This window comes from Herpailurus yagouaroundi, unplaced genomic scaffold (assembly GCF_014898765.1).
Source record: "Herpailurus yagouaroundi ecotype Mexico unplaced genomic scaffold, PumYag 557, whole genome shotgun sequence".
Taxonomy (NCBI): Eukaryota; Metazoa; Chordata; class Mammalia; order Carnivora; family Felidae; genus Herpailurus; species Herpailurus yagouaroundi.
Window position 1 is genome coordinate 14,774 of NW_024412774.1, and position 15,672 is coordinate 30,445.

Below are 15,672 nucleotides of genomic sequence, written 5' to 3' on the forward strand. Positions count from 1 at the left end.
CTCCCAAATATCTAGGTGAATGAGGCCTGAGAGTGTCAGGGTGAGGGGGGGCGGGGGGCGGCGGTGCAGAAGGCAAACAAGGATAGAGATCTGGGTCAAGTGACAAATACCTCTTGGATATTAGTGACAGAAAGGCTGCCAGCATTCAGAGTCACTCCTGTGTAGATAAGACTACCATACCTATAGGAAAGAGATTTCTGACATGGGATGCCCAGCCAGCTCAGGGAAGAAATTTTGGGAAGACAGTAAATGTGGCAACAAATGAAGTGCCTGCTCAGCCCCCACCACCCCCCCCCCCCCTTTTTTTTTTTTTTTTTTTTTTGGACACTGCAGAACTCAAAATGGAAAGAAACCATGTATATGCAGTAAACATGGAAAAGCCTTTAGCCAGGGAACCATTCTCCTCTTGAAACATGACATAATTCATGCTCAAAAAGATCCTAATAAATGTGGGAAAGTCCCTCATCAGAAAACATTCTTTATTCAAGAACATAGTTGGTACCAGAAGGAAGTTTTTCTAATGCAATGAATGTGGGAAATTTCTCTCTTCACAATGTCTTCTCCTGTACACATTTTCAACTCTCACTGCCTCACTCACCCTCTTGCAGGAAGCCTTCTGTGGTAGATGCCTTTCCATGCCTCCTGAATACCTGCACTCCCTCAAACATTGATGTTTCCCTGCATTCCTCTAGGCAAGGATGCCTGCTGATTCATGGCATGGTCCAAGAGCCCAACATGAGCAGCTGAAAGAAGGGTTGGGCAGGCACCTACGCACTTGCCTCCAGATCTGGCTGAAGATGGACATCCTCACTTTGATGGACTTTATGGGAACTTCCTCTATCTTCAGGCCCTCCTCCGAGGCCCACACTACCTTCCTATAGGCTCACAAGTTCCACAGAGTTCTCTCTTCTGGCTGGATATCTGAAGGAAAGAAGAAAGGAGACTGGGGGAGTGGGAGCTCATAGCAAAAGCCAAGTCCAGGGATCCCTGGAGCCAAGATCTGCTCACCCTTTCCATGAGCCACCTGCCCTATTCATTGTACCTCTAGCCATCTGAGTCTCCTCCCGGAAAGCCATGCTCCATCTCTAGCTGGATGCCACATTCCAGGGACAGGCTCCTCCTCACTGAAGCTAGGAGTTGAGCCTCTCCTCCCTGTCCCAACACCATATTCATCCCTTGCCTGGTCCTATTACCCATGTGTCTCCTCCCAGATACTGGCTATGGCCACTCTTCTCCTGTCCCTCCTAGCTCTAACCCACAGATATGTCCTGATGAAACAAACTCTAGACAGAACCTAATATACACAGTCAAATAAAAACAGTTCTTTATTGAACACATTTACGCTGAAGTCAACCAACCCCTGACCACAGATAAAGCCCATTTGGTGATCAGTACAACAATGCAAGGAAAGAAAGGCAGAGGCTCAGGTTCCAGGTTCCTCATGTCAGAAGTTTCTGATTCACAGAGAGGAGGGCTGCAGAGAACTTCATCAGCATCTGGTCATTAATTACAGCAGAAACTGAGATGACACTTGGAGGAACAGAGGAAACTGGGAGGCTCTGCAGGGACATTTGTTGGTCCCACACTTGACTTTTACATACGCACTGCCTATGTCCCTTCCTGCCAGTGACAGACAGGACCCTTGAGAGTTCCCTCAGGGACCATTCCTCAGGTGAGACCTCCTTGATGGAAACCGAAGCCTCTGAAAACATCGTGAACTGTCTCCTCATGAAAAACTGCCCAATCATTCCCAGTTTGTTGCCTAATCAATAAAACTGCCCATCTTTGATGGAAAGGATCACACACAGGATGTTTCTGAGCTCAGCCTTCCCTGTCTAAATCCAGGACGGAAATTCTGCCAGTGTCGCCAATACCAGGACCAGAAAGTGCTTTGACAGAGTCCAACTTCACTTTCTTAAATGGGAGTGACAAAGTCTTGAGGGAAGCAACAAGGCTCTCCTGAACGCCTGAGTCTCCACATTCCCAAAACCCAGAGTCTTTGCCACAGACATGTACACATGTGTCATGCAGGATTCACGTACATGGGCTTCCCCACAGCCCAGAGGGCATACACCACTCTTGGCACCTCCATCAAGGGGACAGTGAGGCCACCGTGTTCATTCTCAGACCTCTGAGTATCTATTCTTACACTCTGCAGCAGCTCCTCCAGATCCTCTTCTGTCTCCAGCCTGCCGAGTGCTCCACTGGACAGTGAGGACACTGATAGATCTACTTTGATGTCACAAACAAATATCACCTCATAAGGTGAGCTCCAGATGCTCCAGTTAAACAATCTGTTCTTTGGGCCACCTGGTGGCTTAGTCAGTGGAACATGCGACTCTTGATCTCAGGGTTGTGGGTCCGAGCCACACATTGGGTATACACATTACTTAAAATAAAATCTTTAAAAATGAAAAATAAAACAAAACAACAAAAAACATTCTGTTCTTCATCACTTAGACAAAGTGCAGCCCCAGAATCCAAGTGCTGGTCCCCTCTGTGTGAACCAGGCACAAGCATGCTCTCCATGTGTCGGTGGCCCTTCTCTAGGCTGCCTGGGCTCTGGCTCAGATGGTGCTTTCTGGTCATAATTGTTAAGCCACTCCATGTGCCTTTAAATACACCATTCACCTCATTTGCAAAGTATCTTCCATTCCCAGACTGGAGAACAGCAGGGGCCCCATAGATGCAGAAGATGTCTGGCAGACATCTGGCCACATCCGCACCACTACTGCTGGTCAGAGGCCTCAACTGGACAAATTTGGTTGTGTGTCCCTGGTAGACCATGATGAATTTGAATTGTCTGTTGGCCTGCCACTGCATGTCAATAAGGTCCACCTGGCACTGGCTCCTGGTCTCCACAAACATCAGTCTTCAACATACCTTTCTTCAGTGGATGCAACTCCTGCTGACAGGATTTGCATATAGCTTCAAGTATAGGAGTATGGCTTCCCGTGTCACATTCTTGTATCTCTTTAGCTCTGCCAGCATCCTAGGCTTCCCTCCATGCCCAATGCTAACATGGGCCTCATGTAGCACATCATACATGTTCTTGTTTTTAATACGGTAGCAAAAGCTCATGTTGCCTCTGACAGGGGGATAACTGGCATTTCCTCGTTCCCAATGCAGAGAACAAATCACTTCAGGCAGCGGAGCAAGAGGGTAGACTTCCTCTTTTGTAGTTTGGTATGTTTCACTTGTTCAATGATCTCACTGTACTTGTCACTTGTGAAATACATGGAATTATCTTCTCTCTTTTTAGACAGCAAAAGGTCAAAACAATGATAACACTGTTTGGCATCACACCCAAGATCCTCCCTGGATGCAGTTGGGAGCTGTGATAACAGTGGGGAGCAATACCAGGTGGAAAGTAATGCAGGCACAGTTTACCAAAAACGCTCAGCCAGGTCTCCCTGCCGGGGCAGTTGGGCACTCACTGACCAGCAGGCTTGGACTCCTAAATGGAAATGGGCCACATGCCCCAAACCCCATGGCAAACTAACAGCAAGTGACTCTTCCCTTATCTGATTAACATATCCAAAAATGGTGTTTAAAATCAATCTTTCATCTGACTCTGGTTGTTGTTGTTGTTGTTGTTGTTGTTGTTGTTCATCTGACTCTGATTCTACATTGAGTGGTGCAGACACCCAAATGGGAGTAGCTGACCGGCAACCCTGGGATCTCAAGATACACCCACAGTAGCCACTCCCAAGAGAAGCCAGAGCTCTGGGTGTCCAAGATGGCCCAAGTTTTGGGATAGAAGAATTTCCTGCTCAGGTGTGATAGGTCCAGCCAGCAGGTAGTACTCATTTCATGTATGTAATATGAGCTGGAGTCTGGACATATGCCCGCCAGGTGTGCACAGGTGTGTGCAGGAGGCAGATGGGAGATGTGTGGGCATCTAGGCTTGACAGCAAAACCTTCAGGCCAAATTTAAACAATAACCAGTCCTCTAGAGCAGCCCTCCATCTCCCGACTCCTGTGGAAAGAAGGTAGTCTCGAGTAAAGACCTTCTGCAGCAGGAACCCATAGCTGGAGACAGACCACTCACCTGAGGGCCTGTATGTCCAGCAATAAGGCCAACCCACTCCCCAAAATCCGCATCCTTACCCAAACAGGTCACATCCCCAAAGGTCACCTTCTGCAGAGCAATGGGTGGCCCCCAGCATTCCGTTGTGGGATCCACGGCCTTTTCTCCAAATGCCACCACTGTCTGGAATGAGCCGTGTCCACAGGGAGAAGAAAGTCAAAAGGGCATGGCAGGTATCAAATGGAAACCGGTAAAGAGAGGAGTGCAAGGCAGAGAGACCAGGGGAGGAGACAAGAAGAAAGGAAGAATTAGCATCCAGTTCTGGCCAAGGGACACCTGCAGCCATGAGGATGCCCCTTGCTGGGGGCTTGGAGATCTGGTGAGTATTCTACCTCTCTAGCTCACCCACCAGTCTCTCCTCTCTCTCCCCAACCAATCAGATGGGGCACAGCATCATTTCAGAGAACAGGACAGGGTGACAATTAGCATCCAATTGCTAATCAGTTCCTCGTTGGACAGGTCTGCCCCAGGGCTCTAAAGCAACTCAACCACAGCTGCCTCTGCCACCTCTCTGAAACCTGCAACATGTGTCAGTGCCAGGATGTCCTGCTGGATCTGTAGTAGAGTTTCCACATGCAGTCTGCTGGCCTCCCGCTTGACGCACTGAGGCCACAGCTTTCTCCACCCCCTACTCAGCGTCGCTGGTGGGACCTCCTCCCAGGACTCAGAGATGTTGTAGACACCATCAAGGATGCTGTATACTTGCCAGAAGTCAAAGACCACAGACTGCTGGTCCCTGCCTCCCACCCTCAACGCCAACAGGCAGAAGACCCTCCATAAGCAGCAGGCCTTGAAGGTGGCAACAATGCCCTGGTTCTTGGGCTGGATGAGGGCCGTCGTGTTCTTGGGCAAGTACTCCACACACACATGGTCGGAGAGGTTGTCCAGGTTCCCAGGATGGCCAGGGACACTGTCCAAGACAAGCAGTGATGGGCACAGAACCTCTCCACAACTGGGCAGAAGAAGTGCACAAACCACTCCTGGAAGATGCTCATGGTCACCCAGGCTTTCTTGCATGAACGCCACACCACAGGCAGGTTGGGCTTGGAGAAGCCCTTGAGGGTGTGAGAGTTCTCTGAGGGATACACCAGCAGCAACTTCAATGAGATCACCAGCCGCACTGCCACTGAGTAGCAGCGTCAGGATATCTCAGGCAGCTTTGCACCCAGGGGCTGATTTCTCCTCCAGGGAAAGGAACGTCCTGTCAGGCAGTCGCTTCCAGAAAAGCCCAGTCTCATCCACGTTGAACACCTACCATGGTGTGTAGCCACCCTCCTGGATCACTCTCTGAAGCAGGGCAGGGTACCTGCACACAGCTGCAGCAGTTGTGCCCATGGCCTCGCAGCCCCCAGCCTCACCACCCACCCCAAGGCATGCAGGCTTTGGCATGCCTTAAAACACGCGAACCACCCACAACTGCCCCGAAGGTCTCCAATTGGGCACCCGCGCCCTGCTCCCACTTGAGGTCCTCGAACAGGCTGCAAGCCTTCTCCTGGACAAGCATGATGTTGATGGGCACATTGAGCTCATTCTGGTCACTGATCCACACGCTTAGCTTCCACTCCATATTCTCCATCACCAGGCTGCAGCTGTGCGTCAATTTGGTGGCCGCCTGCAGTGTGGCCACCTGGGAACTGGCTCGGATCTTCTCCTTGTTGTCACGAATGGTAGCCATGGTGGAGGTGGAGAGCCCCAGCGCATTCCTGATTCTGCTGAGCTTCTCTCTGGCTTCAAAGAGCCACAACACCTCAAGCTTATCCTGCAGGTTGATAGCCTTGTGGTCCCACTTGGTGCATGGGCACTGGCTTGTGCTGGGTGGCCTCTTCAAAGAGATCTTCAGCCCAGAAATGGTAGAGGAGGCTCTGTCTGCATCACTCTCTCCAGACACAGCTAAAGAATAAGTATGTTCCCACCCTGTGACTGCTGATTTCAGTGCCACTGCCACCCTGGCCCTGACCCTCTGTAAAATGGGAAGAAAATTTTACTAGTGGGGAGTGCAGACAAGTTTGGATAAAACCTGCTAAAGACCATTGATAAATCTCTTTCATTTGGCCACAGAGCAATGGATGAACTCTGGTCCCATAGACTAAATTAACTTACCCTCAGTAATGGAGCAAGCTTCTGAAAAACCATTACCACTTTACAACAATGCCTCCCAATGGGCACACTGTTCCAAATCACCCACTTCAACCCACCTCCTGAAGGATCCAGTGTGATACAATACATAACACACTGATGTCAGACCAAACACAGAAATCAGAAAGTAATGGGGGAGAGGTGGGGGGGCACTCAGCACATTGTAGCAGGGTACAAAAATTTACAACAACTGTACATAAAACTGAACTCTGAGCTTCCAGGCATCCAAGCAGGAAAACAAAAACCTGTCCTGTTAGAATAAACACATTTCATGGCTCTGAGCTTGCAGAGACCGTGAACAACGTAATTAAGGATATCAAAATGCATGGTTTTTGTTCTGTTGTTGTTTTGTTTTGCTAGAGGGAATAGCTAACCTTTGAACAACAAACAGGTTTGGGGCACCAACCCCCCTCCAAGCAGTTGAAAATCCACTTATAACTTCTGACTCCCCAAAAACTTGATCACTAATTAACTACTGTTGACTGGAAGTTTTACCAACAGCATAAGCAGTCAATTAACACATATTTTGTGTATGTATTAGACACTGTATTCTTACAATAAAGCTAGAAAAAAATGTTATTAAAAACACAAAGAAAATACATTTACTGAAGTATACTCTATATATAAAATAAAACCCATGTATAAGTGGACTCAGGCAGTTCAAGCCCATTCTATTTAAGGGTCAACTATACACGGGCATGGTAAAATGACCCAGACAGGCTACTGTGGAATCAGGCAAGGGGCCTAGAGGCAGTAGGGAAACTCATTTCCCTAGTAGCCTTCCACAACAAGGCCGACCAGTTTCTTTCAGGAACAGCATCTCTGACAGTTGAGCTTTGCACTACTGACTTGTGACTGGAGTTTCACAGTGAAGCATCCTGGCTATTCCCAAGAGCTACCAGCATGTCAGTGACTCACAGAAAGTCTGTTGAGCCCAGCTTGGGTACATGTGGACAGGGCAACTGTAGGAGTTCTCAGGTTTTGCAGTCTCTCAGGAAGCTCCAGGAATGACAGTCAGGGGTGGGGAGGGCCAGGGTGTGGCCCACTCACCTGGCAGGAGACCCTGGGCATGCTCCTTGGCTGATCTGCTCTCCTTCCCATGTGGGCTCAGTCCATGTCTGTGAGCAACACCCTCTCTCCTCCTGGAGAAGCCCCTGGGTTACCGCTAGGACCACAAACACACAAGTACCCTGTGACACAGAAGCAAGCTTTGGTCCCTATCTCATGGAGCAGAGCCATCCCTGGGGAGACTGTACAATGCCCAAGGACCAGAAGGTCCCTCCACTTCAAGGCAAGCCTGACCAAGGAATGGAAGGCCAGCTATTTGTCACAAAACACCTCAGCTCCCTTTCCTGCCCAAAAGAGACAACCATGCAGGGCTACCATGAGGACTGAAGGTGAAACAGCCCTCCACAGTGCTCAGCACCAAAGCAGGGGATCCAAGGACATCCATGTGCTGAAAAGCCATAAGGGCAGAGGAGGCAAAGAGGAGTGGCAGCTGGGACAGGTGTGGGTGTCCTGGGGTGGGCAAGATAAATGACTCCTAAAAAGCCACTAAAAGGAAAGGGTCAAGCTGCTTCTGACACTGGAAGGGTGCCCAATGGGAGATGGAGTGAAAAAGCAGGTGCAGAGCATTAATGGGGCTTTCTTTAGAAGTGTCTATATACCTACACACACACACACACACACACACACACACACACACACACACACACACGTGTGTGTGTGTATGCTGCATATGTGTATTTAAAACAAGGGAGGAAGGACACACAAAGGTTAACAGTGGCCATCTCCAAAGAGGCAGATCAGGTGTGAGGCTTGACCTTTATATATTTTGTTAAGATTTGAATTACTTTATAATGCATATATGTTACATTGTTAGATTTAAAACATAATGGGAGGATAAACTGATAACGATCAGCGTATTGCCTTCTATCTCTTTGCAACAAAAACCATGACTAAATTAATAAGAGAAAACTCACTTTGGGGAAGTCAGGCAAAGACAAGTGGTGGACAGTGAAATGGAGAGGAGAAGCCTGCTAGGGTGGGGACCCAAGAGAAGCAAAGCCAAGATCAAAGCCAACCTAGGAGGCACAGCCAAGGCACCCCAGACACAGGAGAAGAATCTCAACCCCCATTACAGGCCAATGCAGTCAGTCCTGCCCAAAGATATGTCCTCTGGACCTACCAAATGCTGTTTTAAACCGGAAACTGGTGGAGCACATGGCTGGCTCAGTGGGAGGAGCATGCAACTCTTGATCTCAGGGTGGTGAGTTCGAGCCCCATGTGGGGGGTAGAGATAACTTGAAAATAAAATATTAAAACAAAAATTTTTTAATAAAAAATAAATTATGTGGGAATGCAAGCTGGTGTGGCCACTCCGGAAAACAGTACGGAAGTTCCTCAAAAAACTAAAAATGGAACTACCCTACGACCCAGCAATTGCACTACTAGGCATTTATCTACGGGATACAGGTGTGCTGTTTCGAAGGGACACATGCACCCCCATGTTTATAGCAGCACTATCAATAATAATCAAAGTATGGAAAGAGTCCAAATGTCCATCGATGGATGGATGAATGGATAAAGAAGATGTGGTGTATGTATGTATATATATGTATATATGTATATATATGTACATATGTATATATATGTATATGTGTGTGTGTGTGTGTATATATATATATATATATATACACACACACATATACACACACAATGAAGTATTACTCAGCAATCAAAAAGAATGAAATCTTACCATTTGCAACTACGTGGATGGAACTGGAGGGTATTATGCTAAGTGAAATTAGTCAGAGAAAGACAAAAATCACATGACTTCACTCATATGAGGACTTTAAGAGGCAAAACAGATGAACATAAGGGCAGGGAAACAAAAATAATATAAAAACAGGGAGGGGGACAAAACAGAAGAGACTCATAAATATGGAGAACAAACTGAGGGTTACAGGAGGGATTCTGGGAGGGAGGATGGGCTAAATTGGTAAGGGGCACTAAGGAATCTACTCCTGAAATCATTGTTGCACTATATGCTAACTAATTTGGATGTAAATTTTAAAAAATAAAAAAATAAAATAAAATAAATAAAAAATAAATTATGAACTGGCGCCAACAATAAAAACCTAGATTCGGGCTTTCCTGATGGCAATGTTTAGCCATACCCAAAAGCAGCAGAGACCAGGCAACCCCATCTGGTCCCAGACTTACTCCTGTGTCTTTGGGTTTGAGCACTGGGGACCTGAGACTTCAAGACAAGCACCTACTCCACTATTCAGACAGTATAAGCCTGGGGAGACTCCACACTGACAACCAGAAGCTGAAAGAGGCTGCAGGGCAGGCTCCAGGGCCAAACCTGGGGGTGAGGGGAGGTGGGGGGAGGCTGAGCACAGCTGCTGAAGTGACCCTCCATGGTCTGGGGTAAGGGAAGGTTGTGGGGGTGGGGAGTGGTCACCAAGATGTGGCATCTTTGACTTTGGAAGACTCACAGCTTCACAGCTCACCTGAGCTCCATCTGTGAAGAGTTTGGCTGACTCTGCCAGGTCTCCAGACCACTGGTCCTCGGGATGAGACTGGGCCAGCACTGAGGGGAGAGGAAAGTGTTAGTGCCCTCAGCCCCACCCTAAGGACACAGAGGTCAGGCACCCAGGCAGTTAACATGTACCCAGATGCTGGCCCAGGACTCTGAGCTGAATGAGAACAAGGACTGCCATCCAAATCACACAGAACACCCTGCCCTGGCCAACATGCACCTCCTCCTTTGGTCCACATACACATACATACCTTAAGAGTACATCCAAGGCCCCTGAAACCCAAATCACTGAAACACCAAGGAAACAGTCATGAGAGCCTTCCTTTGGCTGCAGCCAGATGTTCAGGAAAGGGTTGACTCAGCAAGCCTGGGTTGTCCAAACCTTGCACATTCCAAAAGTCTGGCCCTTGACCTGCTCCTGAAAGGTAACCTCTTAAGCCCTTGGAATATTCTGCCTCTCAAAGGTATCTCTGTTTACCTAAGGACTTAGGCCAAACCAGAGAGTTCATGCTAACAATGTGACTTACAGTGGTGACCCTGGTCCATATTGTACCAACCTGACCTCTGGGAGGAGTTGAGACTGAGTAACTATGGTTAGTATACTCCATACCTATGTAACTGAACCCTCAATAAAAACCCTGGATGCCACAACTCAGGTAAGCATCCCTGGCTGCTACACTGTCACATATCATTGCTGTGAGAATTAAGCATTGTCCACATGACTACCCTGGGAAAGGTCATGTGGAAACTTATGCCCACTATCTCCCAGACTATGCACCTTTTTCCATTGCTGAGTTTAATATGTATCTTTTCGCTATAATAAACTATAATCACGAGTATAACAGCCTTGTTGAATTCTGAGACTCCTTCCAGCATATCATTAAGACTAAAAGTGGTCTTGGGGACCCACACACATACCTTGACATTGACAGCCAAGGAAATAGTTTGAGATATTTGGCTTCTGGAATCCCTGACAGCATCACAACAATCATCTCCAAGGCCACCCACAGAAAGCAAGGGCCAGCCCCTCTACCCTCTCTCACGTGGGGGCATTGGAGGGGCCAGCAATAGGCCGAGACCAGGTAAGGGCATGGAGCAAAGGCAGGAGTCTTCATGTAAATGTGAACTATGGCAAACTTGAAACTGTGTTATTTCAAGGATGAATGGATGTAACCATGCACATCCCACAAGATCCACATGAGTACCAGGCCTGAGTCCATTTAGTGACCTACTAGTAGGCTGCTATTCCAACATCCACAATGTTATGATGCAAAATCTTTCTTCTTTTTAAGTTTTTTTTCTTAGTAATCTCTACACCCAATGTGGGGCTCAAACTCATGACCCCAAGATCAAGAGTCACATGCTCTTCTGACTGAGCCAGCCAGGTGCCCTGCAAAATCTCTTTTTATAGTGTGTAATCACCTAAGCATCTATTCAGTGAGAAGCTTGGAACTGGAACTAAGAGACCTCTAACGAGGAGGCAAACAGTCAGGAGACAGCCCGCCTCAAAACACCAGCAACAGGCTTAGAAAAGAGCACAGTACCACAAGCAAACACCCCACAAAAACTACAGACACATTCATCCAAAATGTCTCGCCTGCACCTCACGTTCATGCCTAGGTGAAAACCTGCATTATCAAGGTTTTCCTTAACAGTAAGTGAATCCAGTTTGCAGCCTTTCCAGCATGTACAGAACTAGCTTCATCATGTCCCCTTCAAAGAGCCCAGCACCACCCAGCACTGGCCCTCTTTTCAGTTTCCAATTGTCTCAATTCCAATCTCTTCCCTTTGTTCCTACATCTGTAGGAGGGTACTATTCCCTGCAGTCCCTACGGCCATGACACCTTATTTTTTCTATACTTTTCTCTTCCTTCAATACCTAGGTTAAATTATTTGCATTAAAATCCTCTCTGTTAAAACGAGTGCTATGTTAGCATTCCTCAAAAGGTCAAACAGCCTCACCAGTCATTCCACCCCCAGGTATATAACCAAGAAAACATTTGTCCACATAAAAACACATAGACATACATTCACAGCATCATTATACATAATAGCCAAAAGGCACAAACATCCCAAATGTCCATTAATAGATAAATGAATAAACAAAATGTGATATACTCATAGTAGATATTATTTAACCATAAAAATGAGACAATTACATGCCACAACATAAATGTACACTGAAAACATTACACTCAATGAATGAGGCAAGTCATAAAAAGCTACATATCATATGATTCCCTTTAATGAAATGTCCAGAATAAGCAAATCCATAGAGACACAAATATTAGTGTTTGCCAAGGCATTAGGAGTAAAATGGGGAGTGACTCCTCATGGGCACAGTTTCTCTGAGATGTTTAAATTATGGTATGAGGCAATGGTAATGGTTATATAATCTCGCAAATATACTAAACCCAGGGACTGTATACTTTTTTTGTATGCAAATTATAACTTAGTAAACCTGTTTTTGTTTTTCATCACTAGGTTTTCTACTTCTTGATATGGAGGATCAAGAAGACAAAAGACACTGCATAGGTATCTGTGAGCAAATGAGTGAACAAATGCCAGGATGAATGATGGCATCCTATCCAACCATCTCTCCAGCCGGTTTCATGATTATCCCCTCCCCACAGGCATACAGACACATGTTGCCCAAAGTGAAGATGTCACATGGCATGAACTGCAAAGCCATCCCTGGAGAGGCCAATCTCTGTTCACCTCCTTGTGCCCCACCCCCTCCAGAGAAAACAGGATACCCTAATTATGACTGGTGGTCTCACCATCCAACTCTCTAAACAGACCAAGTTCCAATAGGGCAGAAACCTTGCTTGTTTCCTTCCTTGATTGACTTAGATGCCTGGAACATGGCATGCATCCAGTGACATTTTGAGTAAGGAAAGAAGGAAGAGAAAGGAGGCCTGGTGCACCCTGAGAGGGTGAAATGTCATACCAATGTCAAGCTCACATCTCTGGGAGGCTCACAGGCTACAAAATGCTCCAAACATGTTGCAGCTTTTGAGTCTTCTTCCCAGTGATAAGAACACTGGGTCAGGGTGGTAGGTTGTGTCCACTTCTGCATTCCCCAGCCCCTGGGCCTCCCAACCAGGCCCCTGAGCCCCTGTGGCTCACCAGTTTCCTGCATCATCTGAGCAAGGCTCTCCACCAGCACCGCAGCCTCCTCAGCACTCTCAGGGCACTGGGACTCCACCCAGACCTGGGTGTCAGGTGGCAACACACCCAAGAACTGCTCCAGCACTAACAGCTCCATCATTTGCTCCTTGGAGTGTGACTCAGGCCTCATTCACCAGCAGCAAAGGTCTCATAGCCTGGCCAGGGCCTCTCAGGGCCCTGCTGCCTCTTCATAGCAGAAGCTGCAGAAGCACTGTCAGGGGTCCCTACAAAGCCTGGACAGCAGGGTGGAGGGCTGAGGGTTAGAGAGAGGTTCAGGATCCCATGTGGTGGCCTCATCATCCTCCCTCTTGATGACCACAAGCTCTTCTTGACTGAGGGGTGCTGGGTCTACTGCCATGGCAAGACCTTGGGAAGCTGGTCTCACCTGCACTCACTCAGGCCACACACTGTCTTCCCGGGACAAATGCCCACCCAATCAGGGCCACAGACCATGCACGCCCTTCCAGCCACCCATACCCTCAAGGTCACTTCCTGTTGCAGAAACCGTCCCTAAGTCTGGCTAGCTGGCAACCTGGTAGGGGATATCTCCAGCCTGAACTTCCCCATCTGTGCCTTCAAGAGAACACCTGGCACTGGGAATCTGGTCAAGAGAAGAGTGAACCCACCCCTGCAGGGGGAGTTTACAGTAGCTCATATCAGGCTAGGTAAAGGTACAAGAGTTGTTCCTGGAGATAGAGGGCATGGATATGCCATATCTCAGTGAACTGAGAGAACTCCACCAACACCCAAGCAGAAGTGCTGGTGGGAACTAGCAGAGGGTCTATGCCCAGGGAGGGTCAGAGCAAGTGAAGGATACAATCTTCCAGACACTAGGAAGAGTGATGTAGGGTGATGGGGGCACATAAGGGCAAGCTAAGGGCAAAATACAGGCTGGCATACTGCCCCCTGCCCCCAGGTGGAATATGTGTAATATTCCTGGGCTGGGGACACTCCTGACTGCCCAAGAACAAAGGAAAGGGCTTAAGTGCTTGCCATGGTGATGTGGGAAACTAAGGCAAATGAAAAATTAAATTCCCTTACTGCCTATAGCCCATTGACAAGTCCTTGAGACCGGCAGAGTGACCTCCCTCTAGGAGTTCAGCTACCTCAAGGATGACACTTTGCTGGGAGCAAAAGAGAACCTTGGCTTCACATTATCCCAACCTCAAGGATCCTATAAGTCAACTTCCTTTATTTCAACTGCTTCAAGATATATGCTGGCAATCATACTCCAAGCTTATGGTTCCCCGATATGCATCTAAAGAGTCTCGTCACTGAGGCTTTATTAAACGGTGATAAATGGTGTTTCCCTAGCAACAGCTAGCCCCTCAAGGTCCTGGAAACCTTGTTTCCAAAATTTCTTAAAGACATACTCTATCCCTGACCCCCTCCCAACCTGAGGGTATATAATGAGTTACCTGTCACAACCTCAGTGTAGCTCTTCCTGCCCACAGGTCCTGTCCCCATGCTTTCATAAAATCATCTTTTTGCACCAAAGACATCCTCAAGAATCCTTTCTTGGTCATTGGCTCTGACCCCACGAACCCCCCCCCCGCCATCACCCCAAAACTTCATCATAGAGGACAGACTGGAAGAGAAAGATGGAAACTAAAAACAACTGCAGGGCAGCCAGCACGGGTCAGGTACAGGGATAGCAACAGCTGACACCTACGCTGGAAGGCCTTCCTTTCCCCCAGGGCAGATTCCTACAGAGCCCGAGAGGCTCAGCTCATACCAATTAGCCAAGATCAACAAATGTCAAGTAGAGATGTCCACTCTACAATGTTCAACAAGAAACTAATCTGTGGTGGTCCTCACACAATGTGATCCCACTAATGTTAACATATTTTAAAGCAACAAAAGTTTGAGGTGTACGTGTGTGTGCATGTATGCAGAAGCTACTGTTATATAATAAATGTTCAGAAACAGGTCCTGAAAAACAAACTCCCAGCAAGCAAATCTGGGGAAAGTAACTGGAGGAGAAGTCCACTTTTTCTTTCATAAATCTCTACACACCGTCTCAATTTTTTTGGCAATGACCATTTGTTACCATTGCAACTTTAACACATAATTTCAGTGCCAGCACATGTTGTTATATGGGTTGGTCAGGGTTCCCAGACTGGGGAACCTCCATCCTCCTCCACCACCACCACCACCACCACCACCACCACCACCACCACCCCGCCCCCCCGCACACCCACCTAACCACCAGGTGCCCAGAGGCAGTGGCTAGAGAACATTCTGGCCAGCAGGATCAGCACAGGCAAGAGCCATGTGGCCAGGGCGATCCTACAGAGAGTTTGGCAGTATAAGGGTCTGGATTTTAATCGCCATGTGCGGGGAGCACCCCTCCCCATCACTCTCACAGATGAACGCACAAGTAGTGGGAGCAAAAAGGAACTCAGGTCTGGACTGAGGAAATCCAGAGACTCCCCAGAGGAAGTGAGAAGTTTTGAGGGTGCAGGTTGGGTGTGAATCTAAAAAGCAAGCACCCAAGGGAAGCCCAGAAAATTGGCTCGTGTAGGATAACAGCACCAACCGGCTGATGGAACCGCGAAGGGTGGCGAGAGCTGACCTCAGCCCGGAACCACTTCCGGGCCAGGACCCTCACACACAAGACTCTAGGGCCAAGGGGCCCCTGAGCCGCCTCTCCCGGAGGACTAGCTGGGCTCCCAGGGAAACGGGTGGTGCTTCTCTGCACCACCTCCCCTGCTGTCCTCCACCGGCT

At 48.0% G+C, this 15,672-nt stretch overlaps 1 protein-coding gene across 10 annotated transcripts in view; it reads right to left on the reverse strand.

Moving 5' to 3' along the window:
• The window catches only part of LOC121023397 (tigger transposable element-derived protein 1-like), a 31,639-nt gene that overhangs the window by 8,864 nt on the left and 7,103 nt on the right, over nucleotides 1-15,672 (reverse strand). For 2 of the 10 annotated variants that reach the window (XM_040465262.1, XM_040465255.1), the window contains exons 3-5: nucleotides 9,745-9,824; nucleotides 7,277-7,391; nucleotides 1,301-6,050 (exon numbers count right to left, since the gene is read on the reverse strand). In XM_040465262.1, coding sequence (XP_040321196.1) covers nucleotides 7,334-7,391; nucleotides 9,745-9,824 — 138 coding nt within the window. In that variant the 3' untranslated portion in view covers nucleotides 1,301-6,050; nucleotides 7,277-7,333. Of the gene's footprint in view, nucleotides 1-775; nucleotides 922-1,300; nucleotides 6,051-7,276; nucleotides 7,392-8,414; nucleotides 8,530-9,744; nucleotides 9,825-15,672 lie in introns of those variants that run through there. The other 8 variants (XM_040465253.1, XM_040465260.1, XM_040465258.1 and 5 more) reach the window with 8 other exon arrangements.